The sequence below is a fragment of the Dermochelys coriacea genome, chromosome 12, assembly GCF_009764565.3.
Source record: "Dermochelys coriacea isolate rDerCor1 chromosome 12, rDerCor1.pri.v4, whole genome shotgun sequence".
Taxonomy (NCBI): domain Eukaryota; kingdom Metazoa; phylum Chordata; order Testudines; family Dermochelyidae; genus Dermochelys; species Dermochelys coriacea.
The window spans coordinates 2072741-2085154 of NC_050079.1; the positions used below are offsets into that span (position 1 = coordinate 2072741).

A 12414-nucleotide genomic window follows, 5' to 3' on the forward strand; every position below is an offset into this window, starting at 1 on the left:
AGGTCCCCATGCCTGTGCCCATGGCCACCCCTATCCAGCTCCGGAAGGTGCCCGCGAGGAGACACCTACCTGTGGACATGGAGTGTGCGCGAGATTTCAAGGCAAGGGGAGGGGAGTCTGCCGAGCTGTCCATGATGTCTCCTGGAAACACAAACATCTGCATTCAGGGAGCAGCACTGAACACTCAGGGGACCTTCCCCCCACCCCCTAACCACACACTTGTAGGGTTGAGCCCAAGGAAAGAACTGTGAAGCCGCTGGGCTGAAAGCAACTGACTGCCCTGCTCTGACAGGGCCTCCAGAAATGGGCTCTGTGCTTAATGGCCACCAGGAGCCCCGCAGCCTGTTTATAGGCAAGATGTGAGGGACCCTTTGCTGCCAGCCCTGCAGGCTCCCCTGGGGTGTGAGCAGGGTTTGGCCTGGAGTCTCCTGGAATCGGCATCAATCTCCCAATGACTACTGAAAGCAATCTGAGAGATTTTAATAGGATATTTTAAGAAAATGATATTCTGTTATGTTGGGGGGAAAAAAAAATCTGGACTAGCTTGTCAGAGTTGGCAACCCTAGATATGAGCCAAGCCAGGCTCTTGCCTCTCACCCATTGTTCCCAGTAACAAAGATCCTGTAGTCTCTCTCTCTCACACACCCCCCCTTGGTCTTCAGTGGATTTGCAAAGAGGTAACTGCAGAGTAACAAACAATTCTGTTCTTGCTGCATGAAAGGAAATTGCTTCCCTTGGCTGGGCTGACACATGTAATCTTAGCACTTGAGAAGTTGGGACAGCAAGCTCTGATGCCACTAGCTACTCCCCACTAGAGTGAGCTGACCCCCCCCCCCCATCTCCCGCGGACGCACCCTCGCTTGCTGCTCATGAACTTCCCATGCAGACAAGCCCTTAGACACAGCAGCTGGGACTGGGACCTGGTGGAGAAGATCTGGGCTGTAAGGAAAGGCTTTGGAGGTTTTCAAACACAGGCATTGCTGAAAGCAGAACTGCATTTTAAACCCTCTATGGGAGTGGTACTCAAACTTTTTTACTGGCAACCCCTTTCACATAGCAAGCCTCTGAGTACGACCCCTCAAATTAAAAACACGTTTTACTATATTTAACACCATTATAAATGCTGGAGGCAAAGCATGGTTTGGGGTGGAGGCTATCAGCTTGTGATACCCTCCCCCCATAATAGCCTTGTGACCCCCTGAGGAGTCTTGACCCTCAGTTTGAGAACCCCCGCTCCACGGATTGCAAACCCCCTCCCTTCCAACCTTACCCTGCTCCTTAGCAAGGGCCAGGGGGCTGGCCCCCAATAACGCGGCAGCACAGCCATGCTGCCTATAGGAGCGCTCAGGTGCGGGACCCCCTGGAAAATCAGCCCAGGAGGCAATGCCCCTGCTGAGCCCGGGAGCCTGAGCACAGGGGGATAACTGAGAAACGGTTTTACCTAGCTGCAGGGAAACATTGACCTTAAATTCTGGGGTGGGGGGGGAACTCGGGGCCTGGTTTTCAGAAGCCCTGAGCAGCCCAGTGCTCACTGGCTTTGGTTGGAGCTGTGTGTGCTCAGGGGTCTGATGTGATCAGGCACCGGAGCCGCCACGGGCAGCGTGGAACTGGCCCCCTGCAAGCGCCTCATGTTCAGCTGAGGCCTGCACTGGGCCCTTACATGGACACATGCTACACAGCGACTTGAAATCACTTCAGTTACACAGTATAACCACCCCCCCACCCCCGCGGGGGGACAGTCTGGTGTAAGGGGCCTTTTTGTTGGTTTAGTTTATGGCACTTGGAAAAGCCACACCAAACCCAAGCCTTACGCTGGTGTAAGTTTCAGAGCAGCAGCCGTGTTAGTCTGTATTGGCAAAAAGAAAAGGAGTACTTGTGGCACCTTAGAGACTAACAAATGTATTAGAGCATAAGCTTTCGTGAGCTACCTGAGCTCACGAAAGCTTATGCTCTAATAAATTTGTTAGTCTCTAAGATGCCACAAGTACTCCTTTTCTTTTTGCTGGTGTAATGTGTCCACATGGACCATTCAACTGGTGCAACGACAGCACTTGAGCTAGTCCCATGTGACACTACTGGTCGCACCTGGCTGCACGCTCTCCCAGCAGGTAGTTCAGACTCATGACACCAGACCTTGGTGCAGAGCCAGGGATTTCCCCCCGCCGGGCTGGCACTGCTGGAGCGCAGCATATGAACCCTCCCGCCTCTGGCAGACGGGCTACTTTTTAAATTCGCCTCCATATTCTTATGTACACTCTTGCCTCCTCCTGCACCAGGGGAGTTACCAACTGCTCAGTTTGGGAATGTTGAGATAGCAGGTGTGCGCTTCTTCCCATGGGAATGCCATAGGGACCAGCACATTGGATTGTCCCCCACTGGCCCCTAGGGCTTACCCTGGCTGGGCACAAAGTTACGGGCATGGGCTCGTCTCTGGCACTTTTAAGCTAGGGTGACCAGACATCAAATGTGAAAAATCAGGACAGGGGGTGGGGGGGTAATAAGAGCCCATATAAGAAAAACACCCATAAATTGGGACTGTCCCTATAAAATCAGGACAGCTGGTCATTCTACTCTAGGCACTTCTCAGCATTTGCTCTCAAAGCACGTTTACACAGGAGCTCAGTATCATTAGCTCCATTTTGAAGTTGGTGAACTGAGGCTCGGGGGGGGCATGAAATGACAGCTCAGGGCCTGCTCCTGTTGCTGGGCAGGTTAAGAGGAATTCTGCCCCGGGCTTTGGGGGGAGCAGGCTCTGGCCCTTTGCTGGCAGTGGCCCTTCAGGATCTCACATCCTTTCTGGCTGTTTGTAAATTCTGAGCCCCAGGACGCAATTCGCCAGAGAGCTGGTCATTTTTCCAGCCCTGGTTCGAAGTGGAAAATGCATTTTTGACCAACACAAAAGCATTTGGAATCATTTCCAAAAAATTGTCAAAAAAGAAAAAAAAAAAAGTTTTGAACCCAAATTCGTGTTGCCCTGGGACCAGAGTCTGCCACGCTGGCTCTGACCAGTACTGGAGACAGGAAGTGGAAGCCACCTCCCCAGGAATGCCCCAGGCCTATTGCAGAGAAGGGGGAATTCCAGCCTGTCTCCCGCTGGAGATCTGATCTGCCCAGCACTACGCAGGCGGACTCCAGCGAGGCTGATGGTAGCGGGACAGGGAGAGTGAGCCTGAGCCTAGACCTCTACAGGAATCGCCTCCAGAGCTAGACCCCCACAGGATTGGGAAAGGACTCACCTATGGACCTAGCTTGCTTCTGTGCTGGGATTGGAGAGCACAGCATAGCTGGTGGGAGTAGCACTTAGAGAAAGGATCTCCCCCATTTCATCTCTGCTACTCCGCTGTGCAGCTCCCCAGAGCGCTAGCACGGGCAGTCACTGCTGTTTGAAGCAGCATGTTGTCTTAGAGGAGGGCTACCCAATGCAGGGGTTACCACACCAGTGCCCACTGGGCACCATAACCTATCCTAGCACCACCACCACTGCCCCCTCCAGCGTAGCAGTGACTGGAGCAAAGGAGGGCAACTTTAGGGATGAAATCCCACTGCAGACCAGGTCAGTGAGACGTTCAGGAATGAATGGTGGGGCTTGTCCTAGGACAGAGACAGGCAAACTTTTTGGTCTGAGTCCCACATCGGGTTTCCAAAATTGTATGGAGAGCCAGTTAGGAGAAGCTGTGTCTCCCCAAACAGCCAGGCATGGCCTGGCCCAGCCTCCTATCCAAACCCCCCACTTCTCACCTCCTGATGGTTCCCCAGGACTCCTGCCCCATCCAAACCCCACCCTGCTCCCTGTCCACCCCTGGACTCCCCACCGCCCCATCCAACCCCCCTTCTCCTTCCTGACTGCCCTCCCCAGAACCCCTGCCCCATCCAACCCCCCGTTCCCCGCCCTCTGACTGCCCCGACCACCACCCCAACTCCCCTGCCCTCTATCCAAGCCCCCCTGCTCCCTGCCTGGAGGCGCTACAGCCGCACCACCCAGAGCACCGAGTCAGGCCACAGCTCTGCAACTGCGCTGCCCGGCTGCCCACAGCATTGCGCCGGCGGTGTGGCACCCTGAGGCTGTAGGGGAGGGGGAACAGCAGGGGAAGGGTCGGGGGCTAGCCTCCTGGGCCAGGAGCTCAGGGCTGGGCAGGAGGGTCCCATGGGGTGGATGTGGCCCTCAGGCTGTAGTTTGCCCACCTCTGCCTTAGGATATTCAACTGGCCACGACCTTGTAGGAAAAAGGGCTTGCAATGCCAGGCAAGGCAAATAATGGCAGCTCTTCCCCAGTGAGAGAAATGCTGCTTGCATATGTTTTAATATCTTTGCGAAGTGCTTAGCATTTCTCTGCACCAATCCCTGCCAGAGACCGTCCAGGCCCTGACATCTTCTCTGGGCTCCTATAGCCTTGGCCTGAGACCCAGCGGCCCTGATGAACACTAGCAAGAGGTAGGATGCATCTGATGTCACTTACCATCTGAACCAGCTTTTTTGATCTCTCCTTCTTTACTCTGCAAAACAAATGGAAAGAAAACCCCATCACAGGCAGAACCTCCTGCTAAAACACACATGGGACTGCTGATACTGCTAACCTGGGTCTGAACTACAGGGAGGAAACGAAGAAAGGGACAGCTGAGGCTGAACGGGATGGAAATCCCCCACGGCTGTAGCAGAGATTTCCTGGACATCACACTGGCTGGGACATTTCCAACTGAACCAGCCAAAGCATCAGCAAACCCACCCTAGGAAACCACCCTGCCTGAGCCTGCGGATGCAGGCCGGATGGGACCAGGGAAACTTTCCCCAGCAGCTCATTTCCATGATCTTCACCTGAAATGTTGTTGGGACGGAAGAAGCCAAACCATCCGTCCAGCCACGGCCTCCCCTGACTCTGCTCAGTCTAGGTATAAGCATCTGGCCCAGCAGCCGAGCATGCAGGAGGCGGCGACTTTCCAGGGAGCCCTGCTGGGGAACTAGTTACTGTTGTGACCACTGGCTGTCTCCTGCTTGCCCAGCAGGCTTCCCAGGATTCCCTGCTAGGAAGGGCCAGGCTCGTCACCAGGACTAGGGAAGTCAGGAACACCGCCACCGCCATTGACGGCAGCAGGCCTGGCTAGCAGTGCCAGGAGAGCTCACCCGCTCTCCAGCAGAGAGTTCTGGGCACTGGTCATGTAGCGGGAACTTGCCATTGATTAAGGCTGGTGACAATCATCTCTCCTGCCACCCAGATTCCGCTTTTCTTGAATACCCGTGTATCTAGTGTCCTTCACAGAGTCACAGCGACCCTCAGGAAACCTGGTTGCCCTGGGACAGAGGCTTGGGAACTAGAACAAATGGAAGGCCAGGCCATTTCAGTAGTGTGGGGTGGAATCTGACCTTCAACCAACCCCACTGCCCTCAGGTGCTAAGGGCAATGGGATTCCGTAACTTCCTCTCAGCACTGGCATCTATGGACTAGAGCTCTAGGGCCACTAGGAGAGAGACAAATCAGCTGGACTGCCCACTATGCACACCCTGGAATTACAGCAGCTCCAAGGAGGCCTCCAGGAGAGCCCAGAGATGATGCTGCCTCCATGGGCCCAGACTGCACCCACACTCTGCCCCACTGCAGCATGGACAGGTCAGCGGCTCCCACTGGACACGCAGCAGGCTTGGAAAACGTAACTGACCATTACAAAGCTAGCCCCTTCCAGCCAGGGACCAGGGCTGCTGGGTGAGCAGCACAGGTCTCAGCACTGCCTGGGGGACAGGAGGAGATGGGGTCTGAAGGTACAGACCTCCTGGCTCAGAGTTAGCAGGGTGGGTTATGGCCTGGACCCAGAGTACGAATGTGTGAGCACCGAGAGGGTAAATGAGCCATGAGAGAGGCCACTGTCTGGAACAGCAGCTCCCTGTCCTAGAGGCTGACAACTGTAAATGAAATAAAGCAACTGAGGGGAGCAAGCTGCCTGGGAAGCTCTCACAGTAAGGGTGCTTCAGGGAAGAGAGACAGTTACCCTTTCCGTAACTGGTGCTCTTCAGGATGCGTTGCTCATGTCTATTCCACAGTAGGTGTGCGTGCTCGCCACATGCACCAGTGCTGGAAGTTTTTCCCCTAGCAGTACCCGTAAGGGGAGCACCCCAGTGACTCCTGGAGTGGTGCCTCCATGGTGCAGTATAAGGGGTGCAGTGTGCCCCCCCCGCTCAGTTCCTTCTTGCCAGACAACTCCCACAGAGGGGAAGGAGGGTGGGAAGTGGAATGGACATGAGCAACACATCCCAAAGCGCACCAGTTACGGAAAAGGTAACCGTCTCTTCTTCTTCAAGTGGTTGCTCATGTGGATGCCATAGTAGGGGATTCCAAGCTACGTCTGTTGGAGGTGGGAGGAGTTCACAGATCCCCGGGATGGAGCACGGCCCTGCCGAAACAGGCGTCATCCCTGGTTTGGGAGACAATCGCATAGTGCGAGGTGAATGTGTGAACCAAAGACCACGTGGTGGCTCTACAAATATCCTGGATGAGGACGTGGGCCAAAAAGGCAGCCGACGAGGCCTGGGCCCGAGTCGAGTGTGCCCTCACAATGGGTGGCGGGGGGACACCCGCCGGATCATAACAGGTTCGAATGCACGAGGTGACCCAGTGGGAGAGGCGGTGGGTGGAAATTGACTGACCCCGCATGTGTTCAGCTGAGGCAACAAACAGTTGAGAGGACTTCCTGAATGGCTTAGTCCATTTCAGGTAGAAGGCCAGCGCCCTACACATGTTGAGCGTGTGGAGGCGGCATTCCTCACTGGATGCATGCCGCTTGGGGCAGAGGACAGGCAGAAAAATGTCCTGGCCCAAGTGATAGGCGGGGACCACCTTAGGGAGGAACGTGTGGTGTGGGCGGAGCTGAACCTTATGCTTACAAACAAACATGTACGGGGGTTCGGAGGTCAGGGCTGAGCTCTGAGACCTGCCTGGCCAACATGATAGCAACCGGGAAGGCCACCTTCCACAAGAGGTGAGACCAGGAGCATGTGGCCAGAGGTTCGAATGGGGGCCCCCGTGAGACAAGATAACACCAAATTCAGGTCCCACGGCAGGACAGGGGGCCTCACATACAGAAAAAGACGGTCCAATCCCTTAAGGAATTGTCCAGTCATAGCATGGGAGAACACTGTGTGTCCCTGCACCGGCGGATGGAAGGCCGATATGGGCGCCAGGCCCTGGGCCCTAAGGTGAAGGAGCTAATCCAGGATAAGCTGGATCAGAGCAGCCACCGGGGAAATACCCTGCTCGGTGGTCCATCCGGAGAACCGGGACCATTTTGCCAAGTAGGCATGGCGTGTGGAGGGCCGCCTACTTTCTAGGAGGATGCGCTGGACCCCCTCTGAACACATCTGCTCCTCTCAGTCTAGCCATTGAGCAGCCACACTGTGAGTTGGAGAGCCTCTAGGTTGGGTTGGAGGAGGCAGAACCCGGTCCTGGGAGAGCAGGTCCGGGTGGAGCGGCAACGGCCACAGCGGAGCCACTGCCAGGCCCATGAGGGTCCCATACCAATGCTGCTGGGGCCATGCCAGGGCAATCAGGAGGACCTGTGCCTTGTCCATTTTTACTTTCTCCAAGACCCTGCTGATGAGAGGAAACGGGCGGAAGGCATAGAGAAACTGGTCGGACCAGGACAGGAGGAAGGCATCAGAGATAGTGCCCCTTCCCAGACGCCTCCCAGAGCAGAACTGAGGGCAGCCCGGGTTCTGTCTCATCGCAAACAGGTCATCCTGGGGAGTTCCCCACACTCGGAAGAGCTGGTGAGCCACTTCCGGCTGGAGAGACCACTCGCGCTAGGAGGAGAAGTCCCTGCTCAAGCGATCTGCCCACCGAAGCAGGTGGAAGGCCCTCAGGGAGATGTCGTGGGCTATGCAGAAGTCCCACAGTCCGAGGGCTTCATGGCAGAGGGCGGAGGATCGGGTCCCGCCTTGCCTGTTAATATAGAACATCGAGGCCATATTGTACATGAGGACCCTGACCACCTTGCCCTGTAAGTGCAAGCAGAAGGCCAGGCACAGCAGACTCACCGCCCTGAGTTCCTTGACATTTATGTGTAGGGATAGCTTCAGGGCCAACCACAGCCCTTGGGTCTGAATGGTCCCCACAGGGGCCCCCCAACCCAGGTCCGACACATCGGACACTAGCTCCAACGGTGGACCACCACCAAAGGGAGGCGATCACTGGGTCGGGCACGGTGAGGACCTTGTCCATCCTGTTCTGGGCCTGGGAGAACTCCAAGGCCAGCCAAAGCTGAAGGGGCCTCATTTGGAACCTGGCATAGCGGACCACATACGTGAATGCTGACATGTGACCCAGGAGCTGGAGGCATGCTCGGGCCAATGTCACAGGGAACTTTGTGACCGTGTCGATGAGCCCCTTTAGGGTCTCGAATCTGTCTGGTGGGAGGGAGGCCTCCCTCCTTCCAGGAGGTCACCCGTGTCCAGGAGAGCCCCGATAAACTCTATGTACCAGACTGGGACTAACGTGGACTTGGTGTCGTTTACTAACAGGCCCAAGGCAGCACACATGGACAGCAGAAGCATCAGATGATCCCACACCTGCGACCGGGAGCTGCCCTTGACCAGTCAATCGTCCAGGTAGTGAAAGATCTGGAACCCCCGGTGCCTGAGGTAGGCTGCTACCACTGACATACATTTTGTGAACACCCTTGGGGCAGTGGATAAGCCAAACAGGAGGACAGTAAATTGGTAGTGATTCTGTCCCCCAGGAAACAGAGGAAGTGTCTGTGCCCCTTGAATATGTGGACGTGGAAATACGCGTCCTGCAGATCCAGGACAGCGTTCCAATCCCCTGGATCCAGGGAGGGAATGATGGAGGCCAGGGAGACCATGTGACACTTGAGTTTGACCATAAACTAGTTTAGATCCCGCATGTCCAGGTTGGGCCCGAGTCCCCCTTTGTCCTTCAGGATAAGGAAATAGCGGGAGTAGAACCCCTTGCCTCTGAACTCCCCAGGCACCATTTCCACCGCTCCCAGGTCTAGGAGCTAACTCACCTCCTGCTCTAGCAGGACTTCGTGCGAAGGATCCCCCAGAAGGAATGGGGTGGGGGATGGTTGGGCGGAGGCAAAACAAATTGCAGCATGTAGCCCCAGGAGATTTTGTTGAGGACCAGCGGTCCAAGGTTAGTCGCAACACTCCGGGAGGAAAGCACACAACCGACTGCAGAAGGGAAGCTTTATTGAGGGGGGATCCCCTTTGGGAACTGTCAGGGTGCCCCCCGGCGTCCCATCAAAATTGCCTTTTTCCCCGCCTGCTTGTCCTTGGAGGACCCAGGTTGCAGGGCAGGCCATGACTGCCACTGAGGGCGCCTCTTATAGTGTCTTGACTTTTTATAGGGAGCCTCATACTTAGGCTGCGCAGCCGGAGCAGGGGCCTGCTGCGGCTTAAACTTAGTTTTGGCCGGAACCAAAACATAAAGACCCAGGGTCTGCAGGGTCGTGTGGGAGTCCTTCATGCCATGCAGCTGTGTATCTATTTGTTCCACAAACAGAGCCTTGCCATCAAACGGGAGATCCTGCATGGCTGACTGCGCCGTGCTGGACAGCCCAGACAGCAGGAGCCACGACGCCCTTCTCATGGACACCGCCGAGGCCATGGATCGAGCTGCCATGTCCGCCACATCTGACGCCGCCTACAGGGATGCCCTGGCAGCAGCTGCACCCTCCTCCACCAGCGCCTTGAACTCTTTCTTATCGTGCTCCTGGAGGGAGTCCTCGAATTTGGGCAGCGAAACCCACAAGTTGAATTCATATCTGCCCAGGAGAGCCTGGTGGTTTGGCACCCGCAACTGGAAACTCGAGGATGAATAAATCTTTCTGCCAAAAGAGTCCAGCCTCCTTGAATCTTTATTTTTCGGAGTGGGGGGTAGTTGGCCCTGCTGCTCCTTGTGGTTGACTGACTCGACCACCAGGGAGTTGGGCACCGCATGGGTGTAGAGGTACTCGTGCCCCTTGGTGGGTACAAAGTACTTGCACATTCTGCCTTCTTCAAGATGGGGGCCAGGGAAGCTGGCATTTGCCACAGGACATTTGAAATCCTTGCCACCCCCACATGGAGGGGCAAAGCCACCCTGCCCGGTGCCGAAGATGACAGTACATTGAACAGGGAGGCCGAGGGTTCCTCCAACTCCTCTGCCTGGAGGTGAAGGCTTGATACCACCCATTTTAAAAGTTCTTGATGGGCCCTAAAGTCCTCCTGCGGGACAGAAGGGGCGGGACCACTATCACCTCATCCAGGGAGGGTGAGGAAGCCAGTATGGTGCTCTGGGTATCGGCCGGCACTGGAGGGTCCACCACTTGGTTGGTCTCCGGGCACGGAGCCGAGGACGTACTGTCCCATCGACCCTCTCCTCGAGGGCCTGGAGAGAGAGGCCGATGGCGCCTCTGAGGCTCCGGCTACCGAGCAGGCCCCTGCCGGGGACTGCGTCTGAGGCCACGGGGCCCACTGATGCCTGCTGTGGCACAGACTGCCTCGGCTGTTCGGCCTGGCCCATGGAAGGGCGACTGAGTGGAGACTGGGCTGACAAATGACTCTGCTGCTGTCGTGGGACCGGGAGGAACGGTGGTGCCGGGAGTAACGTTACCCATGGCACTGTGATTTCAATACGGAGGATCGATACTGCCTGTAGCTGCTGCTCCACAATCTGCTCTGACGGGCGGACCTGCGACGGCACGGTGCCGGCAATCTACACCCCGGGCTGCGAAGATGGTGCCTTGACAGAGACTTGGAGCGGGATTCCGAGTGGGAATGGCAACGACGTCCATGCCGCAACCAGCTGCAGTAATCCCTGCGAGACGAAGACCTCTGGCGATGTCTGCCTCGGTTCCGTCAGTAATCACTCTGTTGCGTGGAGTGATGCCAGGAGTCCCGGTTATGGTTATGATGGTTATGATGTCTCTAGCGTGGAAGGCATCCGGACATCCGGGGAGGCCCAGTCTGAGGCAGGCGGGCTACTCTGCTCAACGTGAATCAGAGGCCTACAGGCCGGAGGGGATCGAGGACTGACATGGGTCTAGTCTCTGCCCCTGGTTTACCTCGGTGCTGCTGCGAAGAAGGCACTTTCTTAACCTTCTTATGCCCCGTAGATGAGGAGTGGTGCCAACTAGTCGAAGGCACTGGAAGGTCGCCGCACACCGATGCCGCAGTGCCTGGTGCCGACTCAGAGTGGCGTGCCGGAGCCGGGGTCAGCACCAACTCCATGAGAATGGCCTTGAGCCCAATGTCTCTTTCTCTCTTAGTCCGAGGTTTAAACAACTTGCAAATATTGCAACGATCACTAATATGGGTCTCACCCAAACAACATAAACAGTCTGCGTGTGAATCACTCCTTGGCATAGGTCGCCTTCAAGTGTCGCCCGCCTTAAAAACCAGGGTATGGGGCATGCCCCAGCCCGGGTACTCTAACTAAATGAACTAACTGTAACAGCGACCTAATGACAGGTACTATCACTGAACGAACAAAAAGTCCTGGGGACGAGCTAAGCAAAACTGGAGCAGAGTAGTTCCGACGCACCTTCACTGGTGGCAAGAAGGAACCGAGGGTGGGGGGAGCGCGCAGCTCCCCTCATACAGCACCATGGAGGCGCCACTCCATGCACCATGGTGGCGCTGGGGCGCTCCCCCTACCAATACTGCTAGGGGAAAAACTTCCGGCATCAGTGCACGTGGCAAGCACGCACACCTACTGTGGAATACACATGAGCAATCATTCGAAGAAGAATGTGCATTTGTTACAGGGCAACATACCCTGAGCACCTGCCAGAGGGCTGGCTCGCGAGAGATGTTGAGCACCCCCAATGGGTCAGGCCCTCAGTGGTTGAACGGAGTGCGGTGGAGCTAGTACAACTGGGCTATACAGGAGCATTTGCTGCTTCGCCTGGCGAGTGCTTACTAGAATGTGACATCAGAGAGGGGTGGAGACTGGGCCCACGGTCTGGGAACCAGAGGAGGATGGTGTTCTGCGCAAGGCACTGAGACAGGGGAAGTGCTACCATCAGAGTGACCTGACAGCCCATCAATGACACCTGCGGACAGTACTACTTGACTGAGGGTAGGGCCGAAATAGGGCCGAAACACAAGTAGGAAATAAAAGAGGCCAGTCTGGGCCAGTGCAGTCCAACCCACAGTGAGGGGACAGGCTGATGCACAGAGCGGGGCAGCAGTCACAGCCCATGAGACCTGGCAGTGACTATGGGCAGAGGCAGGTTTGCAATGTGCTCAGGGTAACACCAAAACCCAGTGCAGGGGCATCCCCACCCAGAAGCAGTGAGGCGACAGTCTGTCAGCATGGGACACCAGTGAGGCTGCTCTGAGAATACTGGCCTTGGTCATGCCAGCAGGCAATCCCAAAGAGCTAAGCAGCCAGGAAAGGGGAGTGAGGGAGGAGGCAAGGTGAAGGAT

At 56.2% G+C, this 12414-nt stretch overlaps 1 protein-coding gene across 6 annotated transcripts in view; it reads right to left on the minus strand.

Annotated features, from left to right (window-relative positions):
• Positions 1 to 12414, minus strand: part of CARMIL2 (capping protein regulator and myosin 1 linker 2) — a 134068-nt gene that overhangs the window by 6549 nt on the left and 115105 nt on the right. For all 6 annotated transcript variants that reach the window (XR_006275273.1, XR_006275274.1, XM_043495387.1 and 3 more), the window contains exons 35-36: positions 4457 to 4493; positions 70 to 141 (exon numbers count right to left, since the gene is read on the minus strand). Coding sequence is in view for 4 of the 6 variants with exons in the window: in XM_043495387.1 (XP_043351322.1) it covers positions 70 to 141; positions 4457 to 4493 (109 nt within the window). In the remaining 2 variants the exon portion in view is untranslated. The remainder of the gene's footprint in view (positions 1 to 69; positions 142 to 4456; positions 4494 to 12414) is intronic.